At 45.8% G+C, this 27,680-nt stretch overlaps 1 protein-coding gene across 1 annotated transcript in view; it reads left to right on the top strand.

The window, feature by feature from the left end:
- LOC120802486 (rap1 GTPase-activating protein 2-like) overlaps positions 1-27,680 on the top strand; it is a 46,103-nt gene that overhangs the window by 15,503 nt on the left and 2,920 nt on the right. Inside the window, exons 3-19 of the mRNA XM_040150363.1 lie at positions 14,395-14,479; positions 15,699-15,734; positions 16,547-16,579; positions 17,834-18,061; positions 19,249-19,352; positions 19,914-19,992; positions 20,866-20,919; positions 21,032-21,115; positions 22,064-22,164; positions 23,136-23,265; positions 24,268-24,423; positions 25,081-25,152; positions 25,266-25,352; positions 26,161-26,307; positions 26,958-27,062; positions 27,167-27,258; positions 27,489-27,593. Of these exons, the coding sequence (XP_040006297.1) occupies positions 14,395-14,479; positions 15,699-15,734; positions 16,547-16,579; positions 17,834-18,061; positions 19,249-19,352; positions 19,914-19,992; positions 20,866-20,919; positions 21,032-21,115; positions 22,064-22,164; positions 23,136-23,265; positions 24,268-24,423; positions 25,081-25,152; positions 25,266-25,352; positions 26,161-26,307; positions 26,958-27,062; positions 27,167-27,258; positions 27,489-27,593 (1,698 nt within the window). The remainder of the gene's footprint in view (positions 1-14,394; positions 14,480-15,698; positions 15,735-16,546; positions 16,580-17,833; positions 18,062-19,248; positions 19,353-19,913; positions 19,993-20,865; positions 20,920-21,031; positions 21,116-22,063; positions 22,165-23,135; positions 23,266-24,267; positions 24,424-25,080; positions 25,153-25,265; positions 25,353-26,160; positions 26,308-26,957; positions 27,063-27,166; positions 27,259-27,488; positions 27,594-27,680) is intronic.

Genomic DNA, 27,680 nt, shown 5'->3' with positions numbered 1-27,680 from the left:
GCCCGACTGAAGGTGCAACACGCTAATTATCATATGATGGACAGTATGCAGGCGTTCAGGCATTCTTGGGCTGTCGGGGGGGCGGAGAGTTGATTGTTAGTTTTCTATCAGAGAAACACACTTTTCGTGTTTCCTTTTTGTTCTTGGGTGATGATGTGACAATGATCTGGCTTCTCCTGATCATGGTTTAATAAAGGGATTTTTAAAATCCCTCCATGTCTGTCTCTCTCTCTCTCTCTCTCTCTCTCTTCTGTCTCTCTCTCTCTCTCTATGTCTCTGTCTGTCTCTCTCTCTCTCTCTCTTTCTCTCTCTCTATGTCTCTGTCTCTCTCTCTATGTCTCTCTCTCTCTCTGTCTCTGTCTCTCTCTCTCTCTCTCTCTCTATGTCTCTCTCTCTCTCTCTCTCTATGTCTCTCTCTCTCTCTCTCTCTCTCTCTCTCTCTCTCTATTTCTCTATGTCTCTGTCTGTCTCTCTCTCTCTATGTCTCTCTCTCTGTCTGTCTCTCTCTATTTCTCTATGTCTCTGTCTGTCTCTCTCTCTCTGTCTGTCTCTCTCTCTCTGTCTGTCTCTCTCGCTCTATGTCTCCGTCTCTCTCTCTCTATGTCTCTCTCTCTGTCTGTCTGTCTCTCTCTCTCTCTCTCTCTGTCTCTCTCTCTCTCTATGTCTCTGTCTCTCTCTCTCTCTCTCTCTCTCTTTCTCTGTCTCTCTCTCTCTCTCTCTGTCTCTCTCTCTCTCTCTCTCTCTGTCTCAGCTGTATGTTGAGGACATCAGTTGCACCTCGTGAGTGAGTAGAAATGAGAAATGTTCAGGTGTTTGTGTTGTTGACAGGTTTAAATCACTGTGAAATTAATATTTTTCTTATTGTCAACAAGTCTCCTGTACAGACTCAGACCAACAGTGTGTCGGTTCGTGTCTCAACACCTTCCCTCCTCTGTCCGTGTCCCTCGGCCTTGAGCCCATTGGTTCCTCCTGGAGACGTAAATCTTTAAAAACACCTCACAGATCTACAGTTTCCTTTTTAAAAAGTACGTTATAAATAACATAACATTATAAATAAAGCTTCAGTTCAGGTCTGGGATCAGCTGCTGTTGGACCAGGATCCAGAGATCCTGCGGTTTTTAGTGGCGGCTACTAAATGAATCAACATTAACGTTGATGAAGCTCCAACCTGAACAAGAGCTGAGCAGCAGGAGATCTGAAATATTGATTATTGATTGATATTGATTGTCATGACACAGCGAAACAACAGCTGGAACAAACTGACTTTTACACCTGATTCTTCACAAACTCCTGGATCCAGAACTCTGGGCTCAACGAGCTCCAGCTATCGGTCTGATCCATCAACGGGCGAAGTGGGACTCTCCTGTAGTTAACGAGCTGCGATCAGCTGATCCACTCTGTTCCCTGGCGGCGGTAGAGAGATGTTACAGAGTGATGCGTCTTCTCTCACAGACAATCTTTGGCAGAGTCCGGTCACCACATTAAGCAGCAGGCTAGAGTTTCACATGAGTTAACGTCGGTTATCTACAGCTGATGTAGTCTCCCACAGCCGACGTCCTCACTTTAACCAGCGGGAGCAACAAGTTAGAAGCTGCTGACGCGACCTGCTTCGCTGAGTCTCACATTGAGGATCCTGAATAACTCGTCTCATGAAGCTGGATCACCAGCGGGTTCTGTTAACTCTGGCTTTTCTGATCCAGCGACGAGTGTGTTCATGTGAGAGAGGAGGGGAAACATCTTCAGGACCGTGACTGAAGTGGTTGAAATGAGATGAAAGAGAGAAAGAGACCTGGAGGGTTGGTCACAGTGACAGCAGACGCCTGATATCCAACGAGGTGAATAAAAATCACACACACACACATCATCAGTAGAGAACAGACGGAGCGGTAGAAACACTCGACGTCATTTACAAATGGTGCTGGAATTCTTATGTAGGAATGTGTTTAGGACAGAGTGCGTATGTTTTGCTTTTCTGTCTGATGATAAACAAACTATTCTGAAAATGTGATGTAGATTTTTAAAAAGCAGAGAGCAGGAGAAAAGTGGTGAAAACACTTCTACTAACAAATAAATACATTTATTGCTCTTTGTTACTTGTCACTTCATTGTAAGCGTCCTTTAGGAGCGGTCGGCAGTCGGGCTGTCGACAGGTGTTATCTGAAGTTAACCTGCTGCAGGTAGCGTGTAGCATCTGTTGCCGTGGTGATCTTCCGTGGTTAAAAGTGAGCCAGCTTCACGATCGAGGGAAAACCCAGGTAAACCCAAAGAGCGCCGGGTAACCCACCAACCTGGCTTGGTGGCACAGGCCGCGGGTGTCTCCCCCTGTGGACTGCCGCTCTACAACGAAGCCTGACTTTCACCTTTGACTTGGATGTAGACAGAAGTTGTTTTTGGCCGTTGGAAACCATCGATGTCCTTACTTTTGGGCGGAGGACAGTCTCCTGAGTTACCTTTGTCTCTGTCCAAGGTCACTGATATACTTGCTTTTGATGTGCACGTCCTCAGAAACGAACGCCGTGCATCCGTGAAAGTCAACTCAACACATGAGCGGCAGTTCTCCAGCACCACAGCAATGACAGAAAGTTTTCTAGAGAAACTGGCAGAGCGCGTCCGTCCGACCGACCGTCTACGACGACGCCGCCGCCTTTTTTCTGTGCCGTGGTCTCAGCATCAGCGGAACCGTCACCTCCTCCGGCGTTGTCATGGTTTCTGTTTACGTTGTGGAAAAGCAGAAGTTCAGCCAGGCGCGATCAGCCCCTAATCTCCCCCTTGTGGACGCACTTCCGAATCCTCCAGGTAAACACAGCGCACGCAAGCAAGTGAACAATGACACTGGTGTCGCGGTCGTTGTCTACACATCGGCAGGAAAACAAGCACATCGGCGACTTCACTCTGCTGCGTTCCTTCACTGTGTCGAGACAAAGTCATGACTGTTGGTAGCGGCCGTATCCTTCTCCTTTCCCCTCTCTCTCTCCCTTTTTGTATCCTCTCTCAATCTCTCTCTCCCCGTTTTTATTCTCTCTCTCTCTCTCTCTCTTTTCCTCTCAGCATTCCTGTTTTCCTCCATCTGTCTCTCTCTCTCTCTCTCTGTCTCAAAGTGATTAAGGCGCCATAATCCTGATGGTCCCCCTGACGTTATGAGAGAGGGAGGGGTGGAGAGAGAGGGGGAGGGCGGAGAGAGAAGAAGGGGGGTGGAGAGAGAGGCAGAGAGGAGTACTGGTGTAGTAGGTTTGAGCGAGATGCTCAGTAACCGACGGCAATGCAACAATGCCACACGACCACTGGTGAGTCTGGCATTTCCCCTCATCCTCCGTCGGCGTGTGTGTGTGTGTGTGTGTGTGTGTGTGTGTGTGTGTGTGTGTGTGTGTGTGTGTGTTCTGCACGCTTTCTTAAATTTTACAGGCATGATTTTTGACGTGTCTACGTGACATTTTAATCTAACCAGTGATGCATTCAGGGCTTTATTGAAATATTTAACAGTAAATATCAGGTTACATCTTTGAATTTTTTATAGTTATACATGTGTTTGTTTATACAATGCTCAGCCACAGCATTATAACCAGTCACCGGTTTTAATGGCTGAATGGTGTGTGTGTGTATATATATATATATACGTCTATATATGATGAATACAGACGAGTGAAAAGGGAAGATCCTGAACAATGAGTGGAGAGACAGGATGACAATGCCCCCATCCACAGGGCACGAGGGGTCACTGAAAGGTTTGATGGGTATGAAAAGGACGTGAATCGTATGCTGTGGCTACACGTATATAGATGTATATCTATATCTATATCTATCCAACAATATGAAGACTGACAGCAGTGATCTGACTCCATCAGGTGGAAAGCAAAACATCTGCACAGCAACACGTTGACATCTGGATAAATTAAGATAAGAGGAAAATTCAAGATTCTTGTTTTATTGCAGGACAAAAGAAATGAACATTTTCCATTTAACTTGATTTTAAACACATTGAAATCAATTTGACCTGGACGCATTTTAACACACACAGTAAAGTGTTATTTTCGTTTTCAGCACATCTGGAAAAAACAGACGAATGGACGGATAGACAGACAGAGAGAGAGAGAGACAGATAGAGAGAGAGACAGACAGAGAGACAGACAGATAGATAGATAGACAGATAGAGAGAGAGAGATAGATAGAGAGAGAGATAGATTGATAGACAGGCAGACAGATAGATAGAGAGAGAGAGAGATAGATGATAGATAGATAGATAGATAGATAGAGAGACAGACAGATAGAGAGACAGACAGGTAGATAGATAGACAGATAGAGAGAGAGAGATAGATAGAGAGAGAGAGATAGAGAGATAGACTGATAGATGATAGACAGACAGGTAGATAGATAGAGAGAGAGAGAGAGATAGATGATAGATAGATGATAGATAGATGATAGATAGATAGATAGATAGGCAGGTAAATAGATAGAGAGACAGACTGATAGACTGATAGATAGAAAGAACCAATATCATATTTATTACTGCAGCTTCACATATTAGTCAGATCACATTTCCCCAAAATGCATTAAGCCTGGTGTGTGTGTGTGTGTGTCTGTGTGTGTTTGCAGCTAAAGGGCAGACAGTGCGTCTGTCTAGAAACAGAAGCCAGCAGCGTCTCCTCTCCCTGCTGCTGCCGCCTCTGCTGTTTGTTGTTTACGATCTTGTTGTCGTCGCTTTGCGTTTTTACGCTGTCGTTGACGGCAGTGACTCATTTGCCACCTGACGAATATAATAAGCCTCCAAAAATAAAAATAAAAACGTGTGGCTGCAGAGAACGTCCCTGCAGGTGGAGGAGAGACGCAGATTTCTGAAAAGTCAGCGAACACACAGATTTATTAATGTTCATGTAGAGCAGCGTGAGCCTGGAGCTGTGAGCGTGATGATGAAATAGTAGCATGTCCCGGTAGTTACTACACCGACAGTCTGCGGCGTCACTGGCGTCCCCTGGAGGCTGCATTGTTCTTTACAGCCAGAAGAGTAAAGTGACGAGGCGTTTTCCTGACCTCTGGTGGCGTGTGAAGTGCACTACGACACATCACGTCAATAGAGCGTCTCTGTCTCGGTTTAACAGAAAACAAAAATGTTTTTGTCGGTGTGGAAAATCAAACCTCCAGGATGTCTAAATACTGTGGTTTACCTTAACACCGTGATACCGGGAGGTCCTTCGCAGTGAAACGAACCTCAAACAAACACGCTGATGCCGATAATCGAAGACTCAAAAGTCTCCCAGTGGAGCGACGCGAGGAAGTAGAGAAAGGTTCGGCTTCAGGGGCTCAAATGTCAGCAGCGACGAACTGGAGCCAACCAGTCGTCTTGTTTTGATTCACAACTCAACTGCGTAAAAGAACTTTAAAGAAAATCGAGGAAAATCCGATCAACAGCTTCACAATTCTCTGCGATACAATTTTAACGAGGTCACGGGACTCGAAGAATAACAGCCAAACGTGGAGGAGTCACGCGCTAGTGCAGTGGTACCATGAGAAAATACTCTGGTTTCCTTGGACTACATCAACATACATTATATTTGTTACAACTGCACTTGAACAGTAGTATTGATAAAAACAACATCATAAAAAACAGAACCAACAACCATGGGGCTCAAGTTCCACTTACTCGCCTGTTCTGGAGCTTTTGACCGTATCACTCGGTCCTCATCAGCAGATGGAACTGCAGCTGCCCAAACTTTCCATTACATTCAGCGCTTTAAGGACTTCTTGTCTATGTTGGCTCAAAGTTGACATCGACGCTACAGTTCATTCTTGACTTTGGAAACAGCAGTTGACAAAACAGTCTCGACTCAAGGTCCACTTACTTGCCTGTTCTCAAACTTTCAAGCAAAGAGATTGCTGGTGGCTTCGTCCGACCGGGACAGTTGAGTTTGAGGTTTTGGGGATGACAGTCCCCAAAACCTCAAACCTCGTGAAGCATGCTTCAAACTTAGTGCTTGTGGGATCATCCAACAGTCCCTGAAACCCCTTCCTGACACACCTGTCAGACCTGTAGCCACGTCTGATGATTTTTGTAACTTTCTTAAACCGACAATCCAACAACCACACCGACTCTCAGTGACTGACACGTGTGGGAAGGGGTTAGAGTAAGCAGGATTTGAACCTCTTAGACATGTCCAGATGGCACTTCAGGCAAAACTGGTTGATTTGAAGAAGGACGTGAGGTATATTGGGATTGCTGTTTGTTTGGGGAATGTTATGGTCATAGTCAACTGGGAAAGGAGGGAGTCCTCAGGTCATTGGGTTAGGGTTTTTAAGTTAGGGTGTTGGGGTTCAGGGAAGTTATGGTGGACTGGGGAAGGTAAGTTCAGGTTTTAGTCACTTGAGGAGGGTCACTGTTCTTGGTTTTGATTTTTTTTTTTTTTTATCTGAAGACAATTTTAGGCCACAACGCAAAAGGGCTCTGGCAAAAAAAAAAAAAAATGCAGGGTCATCTGGCACAGAAGTTGAGCCTGGCTCCACTTTTGCTGCAAGGCAACGCGACGTGACCTGAGCAAAGCACTAACTTGGCCAATCAAATGAGTGCAAGCACACGTTACAGACCAAAGTGACTGAATCACGACTGCGTTGGATTATTTCTCTGCAGTAAGATTCACCTCTGCAGAAGGATTTTATAGAAATGGCTGCCTGAGAGGAATCAGTCAAGTTATAGCTAAAGCAATAAAACGTGAAAACCCCCCAAAAAAATAAATGTCGTAGCCGTCATACTGAAGTTTTGGCGTCCTGCTGCTGTCACATTACCACTTCTTGGTGGAGGAACTTGAGGGTTAAATTTAAATTTTAATGAACAGCTTTGATGTTCCCTCAGACCCCAGGAGGCCTCCTGGTTGGGGGGGGGATCACAAATACATTTTTCATGAATTTACACGCTGGAACATTACCTGGAACTGTGCCGACCGAATACAGATGAAACAGAAAAAAAAAAAAACCCTTCCTGCTGGATCTGCAATTTATGAGCATTAAATGCTTTGTAACACACGACAATGTAGCTGTTTGTATGAAGGAGCTGTGCTAATGTGTTTAAACAAGACAAATAGCTTTTGAAAACCAAAAACCAAAATGAAACTTTCAGCAGCGGCGACATCAACGGAGGTTCCGCCCGGTAACATGGACTATAAGGCTGCAGACTGTTAACTGCACATTACGCTGCGTTTCACGACAGCCGCCGTACAAGTAGAAGACGTTTCTTTGAATGGTTGATGACACTTACTCTTTGTGCTGAATGCATTTTTAATATATAAGACACAGACAGCTAAATATGAGAAGTCACTCAGAAATGTTTTCAGCATCACCCTCATCTCCACAGACCGCCGACGTTAGGACTCGCTCTGGGAAACGCACGTAGAAACTAGTCTTCGTTGAGAGGGCTCTTAGAAAACCCTCCTAACTCCTACGATGAATCTTTATCGGGGGCCTGGGAACTAAAAATCCCTTTTGTCAGTTCCCGTGTGCGTTTCCACCACATCTGAAGAACCACGTAGATTAGACACATTAGATCTATGATGGATTAAAAATGACTGTGGCAATTTTTTAGTACATTAGAAAACAGAACAAAGTGATTCTTGGTTCTTTGTGTTTACTGTCGAGTGACGCTGATGTTTGATAGAGATGGAAGGAACCAATCAAAAGAGACTCCAGAGCATCTGTCTCCACGGTTATCAAGCTGCTGAGTGTCTAATGGTTAATTATTTCTGTTTTACAACATAAGTGTCATGAAACGATCAGAGTTGAATTCCTCGTTCACTCCTCTCCCTGCGAGAGAGAGGAAGCCGACAGCAAAGCTTAACTTTGTTTTTAATGCTAATAAACGACCCTCATCCTGACATCGTTAGTGAAGCGGTAAACGCGTTTTAGTTGCATCGTCGTTTGTGTTTGACCAGCCCTTCCTGAACCCGGAGCTATAATACAGCAGCCCGATTTAGCCCCTGGATCCTCCGGTAGAAACACGGGTTTGGTTTGTCAAAAGGTTCTGGATCCCAAGGGAAAGGTTCTGCTGTGGAAACACCCTGACAGGTTCCTTTGTTGTTGCTTCGTTTCGTCACCTGTTTCAAACTGAAAGTGTCAGGAGGAGTGTTTGACATCAGTGTATCATGTTAGTGTGTGTGTGTGTGTGTGTGTGTGTGTGTGTGTGTGTGTGTGTGTGTGTGTTGGAGATGATTTTATCAGCTGTGACACGCAGCTGTCAGCGGAGATAAGGAGCCAGCTGAGAGTCAGGTTAAAAGTGAAACTGGTTATATTTTAAACTGCAGCTCGGGAGGTTGATATCAGACTCACACATGTCCGAGCACATGGCCCTGACAGAGTGACCTTTTCTCTCTCAGCAGGTCTCGTGTCGCCTCCTTCCTCTCTGTTCTCGTCCTCTTGTTGTCTCTTAGTGACCTTTTTGTTCATTCCTGGATGCTCTAAACTCTCCCTCAGGATTCAAAATCATGTCCGTGTCTCTGGTGGATTTGTAGGCGTGAATAAAACCTAAGAATCGACTCGGGACAAAAAGCTGTCGTCTTCAGGTCGATGCAGATTTCCTTAAAAAACATCGTCTAAAAAACACTAACGGGAGCGTAGATGAATCTGTCTGGGGTCGGGCTGAACTACATGGATGCCTAGAAAAGATACATCTAAATCAGGGCTGATACTGATACCGATTTTAGGGAGTAAAATATTCCGATATCAGTATATCGGCCAATATCCTTTATATTTCTATGTATTAGAGTTGTATTTAAAAGGGAAAATGATGGGGTCGTTGTTTATTAACTTTCCAGCGACGTATTTCACAAACTACGCTGCGCCTCCGTCCGCTATGCTGTGACGCTGGAGTCGCAGCGCGCTCTGCTGGACAAACTATCTGAGGTCAACGTTTCTAAATTACCCCGAGCATCTTTATCCGCATCGTGTTAAAAAAAAAAAAAAAAAGTTTTCATATCGACGCATATCGGTCCACATTAATGCCGATACCTATGTATCTGTGATAGGACAATATCGGCCGATAAAATTCGCTGACTGACATATCAATCAGGCTTTAATATAAATAAATGTATAATACATAGATACTGTAGATGTACAAACAAACGAACATGTTTCCTTCTGTCAATATAAATAAGGACTGATTCATTTAGTTTTCAGTGTATCTGCATCTCTTGAAAAGTCTTGAAAAGCACTGATTAATTGTTGTTTAAAAGTCTAACGTTTCATTTCCAAGGGTCTTGAATCTTTTTTCTATCCTGCCGTGGGGAGCGACGTTACTCATCGAATGCTTCTGTGCGGGATTTTAGCTAAAACTGGCTGGAAAATCTTGACCTCTGGTGTTGTGTAAAATCCATGTGTTGACCTTAAATGAAGAGGTTATTTGTTTAATTAGTGAATCCGTGCTCCATTTGTCCAGATTGGTATTAGGAATTATTGTTATCTACAGCTGGCACGTGCCGACGGAAATGTGATAGAAATGTCAGTGAATTCACACGCTTGGTAAATAATCCTAGACCTTATTGTCCCGACTGAATCTGATCAGAATCGCACAGGATGCACAGAGCTTGCGTGAAAAGATTTTCTTTTTTGTCCGACCGCCACCGTGGATCACACTTTGGTAAGTTGTTGTAATTCACACAGTCTATTACAGCAATGAGCACCGGGGTGTAGAGAAAAGTGTTGCTGCAGTCGAGCTCCACTCGTTCTCGCCATCTCCTGCTTTTTTCTTGTTTTCTTTCACAGGTCTTTATGCAACATCACTCACCCTGTGTCCCTCAAACACACACACACACACACACACACAGACGCAGAGTTACACAAGGTCATTAACCTAGCTGTGTGGCCGCCGGCCCTCTGGCTGTTCCACTTTTATCTCCATTCAGTGAAAATGTCAGTTTGGGTGAAATAAATTATGATTCATAAAGGGACGCTACAGGAGGAGGGCTGATGATGAGAAGGGGGGAAAGTAGGAGTTTTAGAGGGATGACGGGAGATTAGAGTCACATTTGCTGTCATTTTGCAGAGTAAAGGCACAACAATGAAATGCAGTTAGCATCTAAGCACAAGTGCAAAGAAATAGCACTATTTACACCTTGAGTGCAGATATGAACAAGTACTACAAAATAGGTTGTACTGTTTTTACTGTATGTGTGATGTGTATGTTCAGTGGTGCAATATATGCAATTGTGTGTATTTAAATGTTTATATAGAGTAAGTGGCTGGATGATGGGAACGGGGATTTCATACGGTTGTGGTCGTATGTACAGTAGTGATGTGACCAGCATGGATAGAATGGGGGGATGGACAACATTAGTGTTATCTTACCAACATGATATCTACAGTACATATTGTATGTCTTCTTGTAACATACTAATATTAAAAATATGCATTCAGCTTTTTCATTTATTTTGGAGTCCCCCTCCGGTTGAAAGGTGTTAAATTTCAGTTTAACACCTGGACGTACCTGCAGGATTTATGACATCGCGACCGGTTTGAGCCAGTCGTGGTCCAGTATGAGACATGCACAGGGGGGGGGATGTGTAAACCTGAAGCCTCCGGGTCACAAACACTGAGAGCGGACTCTTCAGTGGAGCAGGAGACACCTTGTTGACAGTAGTTAAAGTTTTGAAGTGAAAAATATTTGCATATTCAAGGACTTTTTTAAACACGTCAGACACAAATTGTTATTCAGTATATTATGTTGTATGTAACAGAGAACCGCATAACTCTGAGTAATGGTAAAGTGTCTCTGGTAGTTCTGAACCCACAGAGTATTTTCATCAACTCTGCAGGTCGACAGAGCTTTTTAGCCTCTTTTAGCTCCTCGTTTTGGTTTTGCAGCCCATTTCCTGTCTGGCTCAGAGTCCAGCTGCAGTGGGCAGATGTTTTCAGAGAAACAGCTGTGAAAAGCCACTGTCCACTACCTGCTCAGCAGCAAACAGTAGACGGACACGGTCAGAGACCAGCTGGCGAACATGGTGAATTATTTAGCGGCTAAAGAGACAGATGTTTCCCTCAGGAACTGGTGGAGCCCAAAACCAGAGCTAAAAGAGAATGAATACTGGACTTAGATTCGTCAGGTGATGCAGACACCAGATCCAGATGAAGGATCAGTCTGCTCTGTAAAAGCTGGATGTTGTGTTATTCAGTGTCTTGTGAAGTCAGCTAATGCACCGGTTTTTATGTGTTATTTTATTGAGCCATGGCCTGCCTGTCTTCCACCTTTCCATCTAATTGCCAGCACTGGTCGGATTTTACCTGGTTATTGTAACTAGCTGTTTGTAAACATGTTTGAGAAATACTGCATTCAAATATTGATGTCCAAAGCCAATTGTGAGCATCAGTATCAGGGCTGATCCGGGCATATTGTAATGGATCTGTATTGGCCAAAGTAAAATCCTTTTCTTAACTGAACTCTACTGTGTTTTGTCACCTCCGCCTGCTGCTGTAGCAGCTCTGCTCACCTTTACGGCAGCTGGTTCGACACTGCAGCATTTCACTGAATACGAGTTTGAAAATCAGTGCGTGTGATTGTGAAAAATTACTTGTGCGCACCAGTGATTGACTCGTGAGTTCAGACACTGAGGTTGGCAAATTTTTTTAAAATCTGTGAGTGAAGAGGCTCCACTCTGTAACACCGCTGTACAATCAGAGTGTGTCTGTAGTTCCAACGACTCCAACAGAGTGAGACGTCTCCTCTCTAGAGGATCCCTTCATGTCAGTTTCAGGCATCACATTCACCAGATAAACTTTCATTCGTGTTAGATCAATAATTTGAGATGATTCATTTAATAGCTTTGAATCACGACCTTTGGTATTTGGATTGAGAAACTCGTGAAAAATAAGGTGCGTCACATTTAGAAGCTACAGCTTCTTAATTTCTTATTTCAGTGTTTCGATACACATTTAATCAACATCCTCTGCAGTTATGTACATGTAAGTATGTGATCGGACTCAGATATCCATTACTAAAGGACCCCGACTGGGGCCAAAATAACTCGTCCTCAGTACATATTCTATGTTCAGGTCTTGTACCACATCTAAAGTTGGTCCACAAACCTGCAGAACAGTCTTTGGTTACTGTCTGAAAGTGCTGGGGGTTATGATGTCAGTGAGCTGTGCAGCTCTGTGATGCCTAAGGAGGAGGCCTGACACCTCTGATCACGATCGCACCACATCTGATAATGAAGCTTCCAGTCCTGACACTTCCTCATCCTGCAGGGATCAGGGGCTAAATGTCTCTCAGCTCAGCAGGAAATGAACAACGACTCGTTGACTCTTCTGCATGAAGGTGTTTGAATTTAGAGAACCCCCAGCACTGCCGTCCAATCCCAAAATGTCCTCCAAATTCACTGCTCGTGTTTCATCGAGAATGGGATGTCTGGTCAAGCCACCAAACAGCCCTTGACCTTGTTGTCAAGGTCAAATCTGTGCCATCAAAATCATGTCCAAGTGAACAAATCAACATCCGAGTCACGAGTGCCGTGTGTCTCTAAAGATCAAGTACAAGTCACCGTGTTCACGTCATGTCAACTCGGGCTCGCATACCAAGTTAAAGCTCAAGTAATCGTTATTTTAAATCGTATCCTTCAATCGTGGTCATCTGACAAGTCATCAGTCTTGGTGTGCAAGTTCTCGAGGCGATGTTCAAGTCCAAATCCAAGTGTGACTCATCAGTGTCCAAGTCCAAATCCAATTGTGACTCATCAGTGTCCAAGTCCAAATCGCTGATATTCAAGGATGTTTTAAAGTTTTAATCCCCAAAATTCAAATCAGAGTCAAATTACAAGTCTGCAGCGTTTGAGTCAAAGTGTGAAATCTCAAGTCCTCAATGTTTAAATCCAAATCCGAGTATGACTCATCGGTATTCAGGTCCATGTCAGATCGTGAGTCAGAAGCATTTAGGTCCAATTCTGAGTCACAGACCAGTGTCATGATTGGCTGCTGAGGGCTTCTCCAAAAGTTTAATCCAGGTCATCACCTTCTTCTTTTTGGAAACCTGACGAAACCTTGGCAACCGCGTTGAGCAGTGTTTGCCGACTCGCCTGAGGTTAAAGGAAATGAATGGTCTACTGGCTGGTTGGCAAAGTTGATTACTGTGTGTGTGTGTGTGTGTGTGTGTGTGTGTGTGTGTGTGTGTGTGTGTGTGTGTGTGTGTGTGTGTGTGTGTGTGTGTGTTTCATATGAAGCCATCCACAGCTGACTGTGTGGAGGCTCCTGACAGATTGGAGCTATCTTTAGAGACAGACTCATAGCTCCTCTGTGACAAATGTAATGATGATTTGTGGCGCTCAGATAAATCAGGACGCGCACACACACACACACACACGGGCAGGAGGTGTATTGTGTTTCATTATTTAGGTAGGTAAAGGTGATACAGACACGGAAAGTCATTACATAAAACTTTATAAAGCCTTGAGAAATGTTAGATTCGTACTTTGAGGGAATGGTACTAGGCTACATGATAAGCACTTTAAATTATTGATAAATTAAGTTTAGTAATTTATTCATGCCCAGTGAGGCCATTTGAAAGTACAGACATCAGAGTACCCACACATCTCAACAAAACAGAGCAAGTACCATAAATATTGCATTAAAGCTGCCATAATCTATATTTTTATAGTAATAATATATGAGAATGACATAGTTTGATGTTCAGGCGTCTCCGGTGGTGATGAACCTACAGAGAATTATCAGCTGAACCTGAATCAGCTCCCCTCGGCTTTATGGAGCTTCACAGTGAGTTTCAGCTCATTGTTTATCTGTTCACTGCTCCGGTTCACTCTCGCCGCTCTCAAGGTGTCGTTCTGGGCCGCAGCGGGCAGATGTTTTCAGAGGAACAGCTGTAAAGAGCCACTGTCCACTACCTGCTCAGCAGCAACCAGCAGACAGACACAGTCAGAGACCAGCATGTGAACATAGGGGAGCATTTAGCAGCTAAAGAGCCAGATGTTTCCCTCAGGAGCTGGTGGAGACCAAAACGGGAGTTAAAAGAGACAAAGTACTGGACTTAGATCCATCAGGTGACACAAACACCAGATCCAGATGAAGGATCATGTTGCTCTATAACAGCTGAACGTGGAAATAATCTGTTAACAAGTTCGTCATATCAATTTAAAGGTGATGATGTGTCAGTGTTGTGTTCATTTCTTGTTTCTGCTGAAAAAAAGTGGACAAAACATCAGTTATCTCAGGTTTAAAGTATAAAGTCCTTGGTAACAGCTAAGGGGCTACATGATAGACACAGTGGTGGGAGTATTATTGAACTGTAAAGTCAATAATGTTTTACGACAAAAAGCTCAGATATCCAAAATTCATTCAACTTCTGATCTGAGTCTTGGGGCTGGTTTGTGTGATCAGTGATTGATTATTGTTACTGACGAGTCTTTTTCCTTGTTTCAGCAAACAGGAGCTCCTGACCATCTCCAATGTTCCCGTGGCAGACTGTCCCCCCTCTCCCCCACGCACCGCACCCCCCACCATGAAGGTAGCACGCACACACACATGTACATATGTGGGGGGGGGGGTTAATTACCAGTGACGATTGTGCTACGTATTTGGGACTTGGATCAATACCTATCACGTCAATCAATGGTTTTTCTGAAGTTCTATTTAAGGTCAGCCAAAGGACTACAAGCCAAACCACCACCCGGTGTGAAGGACAATCAGCTTCTGAAAAAAGAACCCCAGAAGGCACAAAACAAAATAATACTGGTCATTTTAAAAATAAAAGTAGAAGGGCCAACTTTATTAAGTGGTCTCTTACTCATGAAATAATTTTGAAGGAAATGTGCCCGTGTTTTTATGTAATTACTTTTCATTGATTGAAGACGCTCACCTCTATCTAACAAGAGGTAGTGTATCTGGGTTTATTTTGTTTTGCTCCAGGACCCTGTTGGGTAACAACACATTCCTCTCCGGCTAAAACCGACCAGATCAGAGAGCGTGTTCAAAGTGGCCTTGACAGGACGGTTTCTCAGTAACTTATAACCGGATTTTCCAAATGAAGCGAGCTCAGAACGCGTAGGCCACGCTACTGCAGCACTGTTTCTAATTGTTGGTGTGTGTGTGTTTGTCATGCTGTTTGTTAGATGTAGAGGACCACAATGGAAATAAATCATCAGATAAAGTCAGTCACACACACACGTGTATTACTGCTGTTCGTGTCGACTTGGGAGAACCGTCCCCGACAGAGTTGCTCGATTTGCTGCCATGGATTCAGCGAGTTGCTCTGTGGGCTACGATCTGAACCGTACTTGCTGCTGCTGTGACTGTTGGTTGTGTTGATAAGCAGCCAAGCTACAATGACTAACTTCCTGGTGTGTTCAGACCACCTGTATACACCTGTCCCTTTCACCTGACACAATGTGTTCGCCTCACGTCTCTCCATCTGCTCCTCTCTTACGTTTCGTTGGTGTAAACCGCCCCAATGGTTCAAAAACTATTCCACCGAATATCAACACAGCCAAACCAGTTTTTTACCTGCCCGGGTGAGGAACAGGCAACACTGCTCACTGGCATATTGCTGTGGGTCTCTGTCTAACCCTAACCTTCACCCAAACCTAATTCTAAACCATATCCCAACCTTTGAAGAATCGAGTAAAATGTCCTAATTTTCCAGGTTTCAACTCGTAAAGACAGAAGTTCAGGAGCACGCTCAGAGCGAAACCCGACATTAACACTCATCTCTCTCTGTCTGTCTCCAGTCGGCTCATTTCTTTGACATGATGGACAAGATGGAGGTAAGAATTGAATCTGAAGTTATTCGTCACCTGTTTCACATGAGAGCTCATCGGGAGTTGATAGGTGGGAAATGTTTCCCACCTATGATACTTGCCACAGATACTCAGTACAGAAACAAACGTGGATCAATCCGCCGCTGAAAACAGTCCCCGACAAACGCACGGCTTCCTCCTGTTCGTCTGATTAAAAACTACTGAACCTTTACCGAGTTTTTTTTCTCTTTAATAGAGTTTTTAAATATTTACGTCTTCAGTAGGAACCGACGGGCTCAGAGCCGAGAGACAATCTTAATACTGTCTTCTCTCCCCGACACCGATGCAGCAGGTGCCAGAAGCTGCCGAGATGAAGACAATCCCCCAGAGACAGAAGGCATGTCTGTCCATCTGGCTGTCCTCATGTCCATCCACTTACACTTTTATTGCTTCATTTCATTCATTTTTGCATGTTCACACGAAAAGACAGAGCAAAGGAAAGGAAAACCCCAAATCTTAGCAAAAACCCGCAACATTTCTCTGATTTGATCAATTTATCTGTTTAATTTTAAATGATGAGTGTCTTTGTCATCTCCAGTGTTTAAAGCAGCTTTTTTCATCAGGATTTGGACTCGAAAATCCAAAGTTTTCATGTTTTATGTGTACGTTACAGATCCATGTGTGTGTCTCACAGCAAAGAAAACTCATGCAGCATGTGCACCGTCGTGTTCAGCATCCTCACTCATGCAGTTTATTCACCTGTATGTGTGTGCATGTACATCATGACAGTGTGTGTGTGTGTGTGTGTGTGTGTGTGTAACTTTGTCTTTCTCTTTCAGGACGACTACATCCCTTATCCGAGGATCGAGGAGGTGAGACCGAACCTCATCACATCTGTTTCCTCTACCACAGAATTCACACACCTCGACAGCAGCAGCTCACAGGCTTCTGCATCCACAACACACTGGCTGGATTGGATGTGTTTCTTATTAAAAAGAAGGGAAGACAGAACACGGGGGGGGGGACACGATGTCAGACAAGGCCCAAGATGTTAAAACAACGGACGTAAAACTAAACGATAACATCCTGAAATCCAAAAACACGTCACCACAAATTAAATAGGAAAACACCCACAGCTAAACACCAAAGTAACACAGAGACAATTCCATGGCTGAAGTAAAAATGTCATTCAAAATGCATGATACATCTGTGGCTCTGTTCCTGAAAACACTGGAGAAGAGGGGCTGTTACCATAAGACACCAAAACCTCTTACTTTTTATTTACCATAAACTGCTTGACATGTTCTCATTCTGCCATTTTGGTCGACTGCAGTGTGACAGAAAGAAATACGATCATTAGCAAATATTCATTCCTGACTTGGTCTGAATTTCAGGCAGCATCACGCGACAAAACTGAGTGTCTGTAGAAAATTAAAGCAATAAACAAAATGTGTCGTAAGTGAAGAATCAAGACAGAAGAACTGCAGGCAGTAGCTTGAACCGAGCAGGTTGATGTACAGTGATCTGATAAGCGAGGTTACGTTTCAGACGTGATTTACTTATTGATTTATCGGTAACTGTAGAGACGGTCGTCAAATGTGGCATCAGGTGGAAACGAACCCGTTACCTGACAAAAACCAACGCACGCAGAATAAAAAGGCTCCTGTTCTTCAACCCCTCTGATCACAGTCGTAACCCCGGTCTCCTCTGAAACGAGCCTCCTCAAAATGAGAAGAGGAGACACTGGAGACGAAACCAACATGGTAGAAGGGAACCAGAGGCCCGTAGTGGGACCTTCGGTGTGGAAAACCCGGGGGAGCCTCAAGTCTGAACCAGTTCAGCGTGAACAGCTGCTGCAGCGACGCGAGGATCCTAAGATGCTCTGCACAGACAGAGTCAGGAGACCTACAGCTTTCAAATGAAGTAGGATCAGTCCAGGTCGTGCGAAGACTGAGTCCAGTGCAGACCAGAACACACCTGAAGGAACGCTACCAAGGTTAAAGCTTTAATTTGGCTGGTGTGTGTGTGTGTGTGTGTGTGTGTGTGTGTGTGTGTGTGTGTGTGTGTGTGTGTGTGTGTGTGTGTGTGTGTGTGTGTGTGTGTGTTTCTGTGTGTGTGTGTTGCAGGTCTTGGAGAGGGGGGGGCCGTACCCTCAGGTCATCCTACCAGAGTTCGGAGGCTACTGGATCGAGGATCCCGAGGATCCTCCTCCTCCCGTGCCTGGGGAGGAGGAGGAGGGGGCGGCGGGGTTGGGAGGAATAGAGGAGGAAGACACTCCCGCAGGGGATTATGGGTACCGTCTGGAGGAGATCAACGAAGCTGCACGGGCGTACAGAAAACACTTCTTGGGCAGGGTGAGAAAAAGCACCGCAGAGGATTTAAAGTGCTTGTGGTCGGTTTAGTTGTTATTCAGTTAGAACCTGTTTTACAGACGGAACTGCGCTGAGTTCGGCCCCTAAAAGGTAAATTCAGTCTGTCTCAGTGTCTTCTGTCCAGACCACCTGCTGCAGGACTCCTGGTTCTTCTGGTCTCTGAAGTTAGTCCTCTATGACTCCGCCGCGTGTTTTGGACTCGTCCTGTCCTGCAGACTGAAATGGGGGCGATCAGACGCCTCCTGATGGTGAGGAGACACTGATTCTTACCAGATCCCCAGCTCATTTTTGTGGTGGGGTATCTGCGGACATTTGATGCTGGTTTTGGGAGGAAGCTCATGTCTTAATTCAGTGTGTTTCAGGGACCAGGCTGAGTCTTTACATCCTCGCTGTGTCCTGCAGCTTTTTATCAGCTCCAGTGCTGAGATACGATGTTGTGCACAGCTACGTTTAAGGGCCACAACCACTGAGCTTGTGCTGTGTTGTCACAGGTGGTTTTATTTTTTTGATTGATGATGATTTGACTGAGGTGGATGTTTTTGTGCCAGTTTGATGCTCTGCAGCAGCGACCCTGTCTCCTAGAAACAGGTTTCTATACGACCAAACTAAACCAGCAGACACGTTTTGTAGGAAACATCATCTCTGGCTGCTTTACCAGAGGCAGCAGAGTCTCCAGGAGGTGGTTGTGGCGGATGGACGACCGTGACACCGGAGACCGGGTCCACATCCAGAGTCCCGTCTGTGGTTAAGGTTCAGGAAAGATGGTGGTTCTGGTTCAGTGTAGATGAACAGGTTTGGTCCGAAGTCACTGTGAACTTTTTCTGTATCAAACCTGACCGGGATCTTTTGCGAACCTGAACCAGAACCATGAACCAGTTGAATGATGCTGGACTCACTACAGCTGGATGTTTTTCTGCAGGAGCAGAGGTTTGGTGAAAGATTTTACCGATCCGTTCAGGATCAACGCATTTGCCACATAAATTTACAACATGTCCTCGTTATGTTAATGGAAAACCTGATCTGGTCGCGGGTGTGTTTCCTACAGAACATGTTAGCTGTTGCAGTTCGGTTCGAAAGGCATTTTCTAGGAGACGGGTTTGAGTCTCAGGACCGGCTGAGGGGAACGGACAGAAGTGACATCTCTGTGTTTCTGTCTGTTTCTCTCCCAGGAGCATTTGAACTTCTCTTGTTCGGCCAGCAGTCTGGGAAACCTGCTGCTGTCTGTCAGACATGAAGAGGAGAAGGAGCAGGAGCACCTCCATGTTATCATCAGGTACACACACACACACACACACACACGCAGCTGATGTGAGGCCGTCAGAGCTGCGTTCCAGAGCTGACCCGTTACCCGCAGTTATCTGTAAATACCTTTCAGACCAGACCCTTTAAATGTAAGACGGTGTAGTAGAGAAGCTAAATACCCAGGGACCCTCAAAAAGCCTGGACTGAAACGTTACGCACCTACACCTGGTACCTGTACTCAGACCCGGAGCAGACGGTGCAGGTAAGAGCTACAGGTAACGACCAGAACTAAATAAATGATCAAATGTGATGTGATAAGAACAGAATGCTGTGCTCAGTGTGTTTCCACCTGCTCTGACCAGCCACATGACCACTAACCCTGTAAACATGCGTGTATTTCGCCCATCTAATACATTAGTACCTGTACATTGATAAATGCCTCTCATCCACCTGTTCACACACACCGATGGGTCGTCTGGTCAATAAGAGGAATTCGGGGCTCGGTGTGTTTCCCAAAGACGCTGCGTATGGTCCCTGGCCCCTCCTCAGGTGCAGGACTCTGGTGTGAGGTTTGTCTCTTCTGTCCCTTCAGGTCTCGGGTGAAAAGCGTCTATCACAGATTGTCGCTGACAGAGTTGGCGGACATCCCCAGTGTCCCAGAGCTAGCCAAGGTACACACACACACACACACACACACACACACACACACACACACACACACTCACTCACACACACACACACACACACACACACACACACACACACACACACACTCCGTGTCTGACGAAGTTCACCGACAAGTCACAGCTTGACAGAATGAATTAACTCCCTAAAAAAACAAAAGGCTGGAGCTTTTGAAAATTTAATATTTCATTGAAAAGGTCCAGCTCATGTTAACTGGTTAATGACATTACTAAGGATTGTTGCCAAAAACAGCTGGTAAATACTGACAAAAATGTGATATCAATTCCAATAAATTCATAAATAATCTTAGGTCTTATTGTCCCTCCTGGTTTTCCGTCATTCTTCGACCAGTACGACCGTGAAAAAGGTCAATTATATTCTATCTGTTACTAAAAAGGTCCTAAATGTTTTCAGTTTCATTTGTGGAGGCTGCGGAAACGTCTATCAAAACCCTGATCAAAGGTCAAGGTTTTAAAATCAGTGTGATAATAACAATAAGAATATTTATAATAATATTAATACTTTAAAAGAAATGTTGCAAAGAGCTTTACAAAGGGAGCAGTGAAATGAATCGGCGGCAGCATTAACTAAAGATCCCTCCAATAAAAGAACAGTGAACGAAACAGAATAAAAACAGAATAAAAGAACAAAACACTGAAAAAGATTTTTTTTTTAAAACAGCAAAATAAACAAAGAAAACGAATAAAACAGGCTGAAACAGGAAAAATAAAAATTTAATGAAATGTGTGTCTTGTAGTCATGAGTTTTAAGAAGTGATTTAAAAGATGCTTCTGATTCTGTGCGGTTTGATCATTCGTCTGCTTCCCTCCGAGTGACTGTGACTGTCGTTCCTCCCGAAGCTGCTGTGTGACGAGGCAGCAGGTCTGCGTTTCAGCCCCGTCCTCTACCCGAAGGTGAGCTCGGAGGACTCCAGCACGGCCGACCACACCTCGCCTCTTTCCTCTCAATGACAGAAGGCGTCGCGTTGGACTGGTTTCACCAAACTGTCTGTCCATTTGTCTGCAGGCGTCTCAGCTGATAGTAAACTACGACGAGCACGAGGTGAACAACACCTTCAAGTTTGGAGTCATCTACCAGAGATTTGGACAGGTACAGGTATCTCTAGATAAATTCAAACAACAAACGGACAAAGACAAGCGTCGCACACCACGAGCGCGTACACCACATCCAGCTGAACTGTGATGAAGTAAAAGAGCAAAGACCGAATCCAGTTAAGATGCAGAAACAGGCAGAATTCTCAAAACAATCTGATCTAGAGGAAGAACAGTAAATTTAAGAGCAAAATCACCGACCAAGAGTTCGATTTTCCAGATGCTTCAGAGCTGATTTAGATTCATCAGCGGGGTCAGGTTCCTCCGTACGTCGGTCCAGGAGCACATTTAACAGCTTCTTTCCCAGCTCTGTTCTGACTCAGCGAACCGACATCAGCCAAACATCAGGAGAAGGCAGGTCAGATGGGATTCAGTGTCCGCAGGTGTGCACAGGTCAGGGGGAACCGGTCCCGGCATGGATTTATGTCTAAAACAGAGCGATGGCCGCTCGGCAGTAGAGCACGGAGGTGCATCCGGTAATGACGCATGAAGCGCCATCACAGAGGGAACCTTCAAAATGGTAGTAGACAGGAAGGGCAGAGCGCGTGAACAGCAGGAGTTGTTATGTGATTTAAACAGCCGAGGAGACTCACCCAGAGCCAGAGGGCAAAAATAGACTCAGAGCATTAAAAAGATCACTGGAGTGGCACCAGTGTCCCGGAGTCAGTGTGGAGTGATGCAGGTAATGTGGGCGAATGACGGACGTCAGAAACGCCTCTAAAAGGCTTTTCTGTGTGGACTGGGCTTCAGCGCTGAACCAGACCGGGGCCTTTCAGCGACAAAGGAGAGGGACGGATGAGTTCATCCGCGCGAACCGGAAAGAGTTGGGACTCTGAAAGGGAGCAGAGCTCCTCGTGTCCCAGGGTTGTTTTCCCATTTAGAGCGCGAGTGCTGGATGTGGTGTGTGGTATGTTGTGGTTCTGACGGGCTGTCACCTGTCCGTCAGGTGTCTGAGGAGGAGCTGTTCGGGAACAACCAGGAGACGCCGGCCTTCACAGAGTTCCTGCAGCTGCTGGGAGACACGGTGGAGCTGCAGGACTTCAAAGGGTCAGTAAGGAGCGCCGGAGCGGCTGGTCTACAGAAAACCGGTCCTTTAAAACACCGTTCATACTGTGTTTTAAACAAGTAACGCATGAGCAAGTAATCCATTCTTTAAAAAACAGAAAACCCTTGGTGTAGGTTTTCTTCTATTTTCTCTTAGTTAGTTTTAGTAACATACCGTTCCCTGGACTAAGAACAGAAAGTGGGAAGTGTGGTCATTTTGATCACGTTAATTTGTCCTGATAGTGAGACGAGGACACGAGTCCGTCTCTGCTGTGTCCTTTGTTTGGTTTCTGGAGACCAGCAAACGTTTTTCTGACATTAAGCTACTTGAACTGGCCTGTGACTTAAGGTGACGTTAGTTAGCCAGAGTGTCAATTAGCAACAAGAGTCTTTTATTCGTGTTTTCCTGATATTCTTCCCAACGTATCTAAAGGATTCATTATCACCGCAGTAGACTCACAGCTGTTAGAACAACTTCCTGTTCATCATCCGCTGTAACGATGCCGCTTCATGATGTTTGTAAAAAGATCCGAAAGTTTTCTGAAACATCCGCCACTGAACCCACTTCGAATCAAGACAATCCAAGAAATTCGATTTTTAAACGCGAGTCTCCTTTAAAACCAGCGGTTGGAGAGGACTTCATACGGTGAAGCTTCAGAGGAGCGAGACAGACCAGGTTTTCCTCCTGTAGACGGGAGCGCTGGAGCTGGTCTTCTCTTTTTATAAATGAACAAAAAGACGGACACGAGTTCAGATGTTTTTCTGCTGGAGACAGTTTGTGTTTTCAGCGTCACAGTTCTTCTCACCTGCTGCTGAAAGAGGATCAACAAACTCGGCAAATCCGGATCATGGTTGGTGGGAACAGAACCTGATCAACAGCAGGATCTCCTTTAGGGATGGTCATAAACCTCCAGAAAGACATGAAATTAAAAATAAAAAGTAAACACTAACTGGTCCCCCTTCCCTCTGTGCAGGTTTCGGGGGGGTCTGGATGTGTCCCACGGTCAGACGGGGTCTCAGTCCGTCTACACCATCCACAGACAGCAGGAGATCATGTTCCACGTCTCCACCAAACTGCCCTTCACTGAGGGAGACGCGCAGCAGGTAGACCGCACGAAAACCCGCATCAGCGCCAGGGCCCGGCGTGACGCGGCCCGTAACGTCGTGACACGCGTGACACTGGCGTAACACACGGTTTTGTAGCACTGACGGGACATGATGTAACGTGATGTGACATGATGAACTACATTATCACATGACATGAGATAGCGTGACGGGACGGGACGCAACATAATGCGTATAACATTGTATAATGTGACGTGACACAAAACTTAGCCTGACCTGAGGAGAGCGGCGCTGAGGGGACTTGACAGGACGTGACGTGATGACACATAAGTGTCGAGATGCAACGTTGACATGATGTGGCTCAACACATTATTACATGAGACAGTGTAACGGGACCTGACCTGATCTGACGTATCGTGATGCATGAGGACAAGATGGATCATAATAAGATAAAACAGCACAAAATCACGTGACGTGACGTGACGTGACGTGACGTGACGTGCCTGACCTGACCTGACCTGACCTGGCCTGACCTGGCGTGACGCGACGTGACCTGGCGTGACGTGACCTGACCTGACCTGACCTGACCTGACCTGACCTGACCTGGCGTGACGCGACGTGACCTGGCGTGACGCGACGTGACGTGACGCGATGTGACTTGGCGTGACCTGACCTGACCTGGCGTGACGCGACGTGACGTGATGTGACCTGAACTGACCTGACCTGGCACGACCTGGCCTGACCTGACCTGACCTGGTGTGACGCGACGTGACGCGACGTGACCTGGCGTGACGCGACGTGACGCGACGTGACCGACGTGACGCGACGTGACTTGGCGTGACGCGACGTGACTTGGCCTGACCTGACCTGACCTGACCTGGCGTGACGCAACGTGACGCGATGTGACCTGAACTGACCTGGCGTGACGCAAGATGGATCACATAAAACAGCACAACATCACGTGACATGACAAACTGTAACATGTGATACAACAGGATGATGCAGGATCATGTCAGTTAGGTCAACAAAGTTCTTCTTCAGCTTCAGAGGAAACGCCACATAGGAAATGACATCGTGGCGCTGGTGTTTCAAGAGGAAGCCACGCCGTTCGTCCCCGACATGATCGCCTCCAACTTCCTCCACGCCTTCGTCCTGGTGCAGGTGGAGGAGCCCTGCTCTGACCGCACCTCCTACAAGGTACAGCTGAGAGCAAACTACAGTATTTTCAAAGTGAATATTCCGAAGCAAACGTCCTATGAATCCAAACGTACAAAGCAGAGCGAGCAGCCTGAAACGGATCCGTATGAAACGCAGCTTTGTTTCACGGTTCCGACCGAATTTGTCTCATGAACACGGGGGATGAAAGTTTCGCCTTGGAGATGAGCAAAAAGGCTTTGGTTTAATTTCGCATTTGTTGAGTGGACAAACTGGTTCTCTCTTGTGTCTGTCAGCAGTGATTCATGTTCACCGATGAGTCTTCCGCAACTTGCCATAGAAAACAGTGTGGTGGAAGACGTGTGAGGTAAATGCCGACAAGCTGAGGGGTATCGTCTAGAGTGAGTTCGGTCCTACTCAGCCAGCCGTGACTCACAGCATTATCAGACCGCTGAGACAAAAATCAGACTTTTGAAATCGGTGTTTTCGCTCTGAAGGGCTGTTCGGAAGTCCGCTCAAGACGTTAGCGTGTTGAGCTAATAGCAAACACACGTGTGTAGAGGCACGTCGGTATCAAACCGATGACACAAAACCAACCAGCTAACTTCAGTGCTAATGGATCACTACTCAACGCATTGAGAAAACCAGTGATGTCTTTCTGTTTCTGCCAGTGACAGTGGTAACTGTTGTGATTGACAGGTGTCCGTCACAGCACGAGAGGACGTACCTCCGTTTGGCCCGCCCCTCCCAAATCCAGCCGTCTTTAAGAAGGTGGGACAGAGCTTTGTTGGTGTTTTGGAGGCTATTACCTGACCTGAAATAGGGCAGGAAAACATTTAATGACATGAACTTCATCGAGCTTTGCCCTTTTTGTTTTTTCTCAGGGACCAGAGTTCAGGGAGTTCCTTCTCACAAAGCTCATCAACGCAGAGCTGGCCTGCTACAAGAGCGACCGCTTCGCCCGACTGGAGGTAAAATCACCCGAAGGAGCAGATACTGTCGTCAGCCGTCAGGTCGAAACACGTCTGCTCTGCAGAGAACCAGGGTTCATAAAGAACCGACCTGAGCTCTTCTATGAAAGACAACCGTTTATTTCAATGTGAACTCTTTTCCTTTTACAGCACTGAACTACTGAGCTCGCTGCTCATCCTGGTTGGATTTTAATTCTTCTCAGTTTGAGTTCAGATTGGTTTTTTTTGTTTTTTTTGTGGTTGTAACTGATGCTGGAGTTAAACACCTGAAGTTTCCAGCTTTCAAGACCATGTCACCCTCCTGACCTTTATGAGTAGCTCACCACTCATAAAATGTAGAAACCAGGGAACAAAACCTGCCGGCAGATTCTGACCTTTAAAACTAATTTAAGTCTTCATACCCGGTAGAATCAGAGCTGTTATATATGTGGAAAATCTAGTGTGGCACAAAGACACAAATACTTTTATAATTTCAGATACACTGTAAACAAATGTCAAACTCAGTCACTAGCAGACGAACATAACTTGAAAAGCTTTTCAACCCTTCCACGACCCTTCCACCTCAGGCTTTTACAATAAACCAGATTCATATCCAGGGATTCTGTATCCTAGTGAATGGAAATGGAAATTGATGAAATGCCCTGAGACTCCAGCTTCACCTGTGGTGTCCCACAGGGCTCAGTTTCAGATCCCCTATTGTTTTCTAGCTTCATGCCGGTCCTGGTCCAGCTGCAGAGTCTTAACCAACCGACCGTCCTGGAGTTCAGGAGCAACAGATAATTCTAGAAATTAATGTTTATTTGTGTAGGAGCGTACCAGGGCAGCCCTGCTGGACAGCCTCCATGATGAACTGCAGAGACGCTCCCAGAGCATGCTGGGTTTGACCTCAGGTCTGGAGGAGGAGGGTCGAGCTGAGAACGGACACGCCCACGGAGGACTGCTGGAGTCCATCAAGGTGTGTCGTTTGCGCGTTTCCATCTAAAAATCTCTTTCTTTCTTTCTTCTTCTTGTATCAAACGCTGTTGTGAAATTTCATTATCATAGTGGAGTGGGTCCTTATTTTATTTGGTGGCAGTAACACGTCACGATAGTCAGTTAGTAAGGTGGGAACTTTATTGTCCAGGTTGTGGAAAATCTTCTTTGGCTTCACCACGTTGCCCTAAAAACAGTCCAGTACGGTTTTGACAGGACAGCACGATGGTGAGGACAAGCGACAGGGACGCGGGATCAAGATTAACCTGTTACCGGCGGGTGGGACGGTGGATTTTCAGTGGTTAAAATACATAAATACAGTCAAAGTAAAGTACGATAGAATGAAATGGGAGAAGTTCTAGATTGTAGTGCAATGCAAAGTAAGCCATGGGTTAAGCATCCTGGCAGCATTCGGCCAGACGGACGTTCTGTACAGGAAAACGCTGGCACGTACGCATGGAAGTAAACCATGCAGGACTTAAAATGCTTCAGAAATGAGCTTTGAAAATGTTTAATGCTGAAGGGAAATGCACTTGTGAATGTGAACAGAGCTTTAGTCCGTTTACGGCGCCTTTAACCCCCACGTTGTCTTTCTGACTGTTACTGATCCCACCACCTTTCCATTCGTCTCAGAGGGCCATGCGGGGTCGGAGCGTCTCCATGGAGACCATGTCGCGGGGCGGGGCGGGTCTGCCCACTAGTCTGAGCGGGGGGGGTCTGGCACACATCAGCGCCGAGGTGAGCAGAGGCCAAGGTGTCTCCTAATCGATATCCTGGTCCCGATGTTGCCGAGCGTTGGTCTCTGTTAACAGCCGCTGTGTGTTTTGTGCCTTTGATGTCAGTGTAACGTGAAATCTCCCGTGAAGAGGCGTTCGGGACTTTTTCCTCGTCTGCTGAGTGTCGACAGCCAAACGGAGAAACACAACCAGAGAAGGTAACTTTAACTCTAGTTCAGGGGTGTTTCTTTGTGTTGTGGCTGCTGCTCACGATCACAACTCCAGCAACAACGGCTGCTAAAATCAAAGCGCTGCCTTTTTACATTTCTGTCCTGGACCCGTTCAGTTGTCCATGTAAACCAGACGGACTCGCAGTGGCCGGTCTTCAGCACAGAGACGCCACATGTGATTCCGTAACACGTTTCTCTCTCTACTGTCAACGCACCAGTCTCCTGGGCGAGCAGAGGAGCTTCGACAGCTGCCAGCCGACGCTGGAGGTGAAGTCGGAGCTGCCGTCCAATCCCAGCTCTCCAGAGGCGGGACAACGGGACAGGTGAGTGTGCAACTGAAAAAAAATAACAGAAACCGCCAGAGGGAAACGTCCAGAAAGGCTGAGGGGTTTCGTTTTTTCTAATCTGCA

The sequence above is a fragment of the Xiphias gladius genome, chromosome 17 (assembly GCF_016859285.1).
Source record: "Xiphias gladius isolate SHS-SW01 ecotype Sanya breed wild chromosome 17, ASM1685928v1, whole genome shotgun sequence".
NCBI classification, from domain to species: domain Eukaryota; kingdom Metazoa; phylum Chordata; class Actinopteri; order Istiophoriformes; family Xiphiidae; genus Xiphias; species Xiphias gladius.
This window is presented reverse-complemented; position numbering and strand designations above follow the sequence as displayed.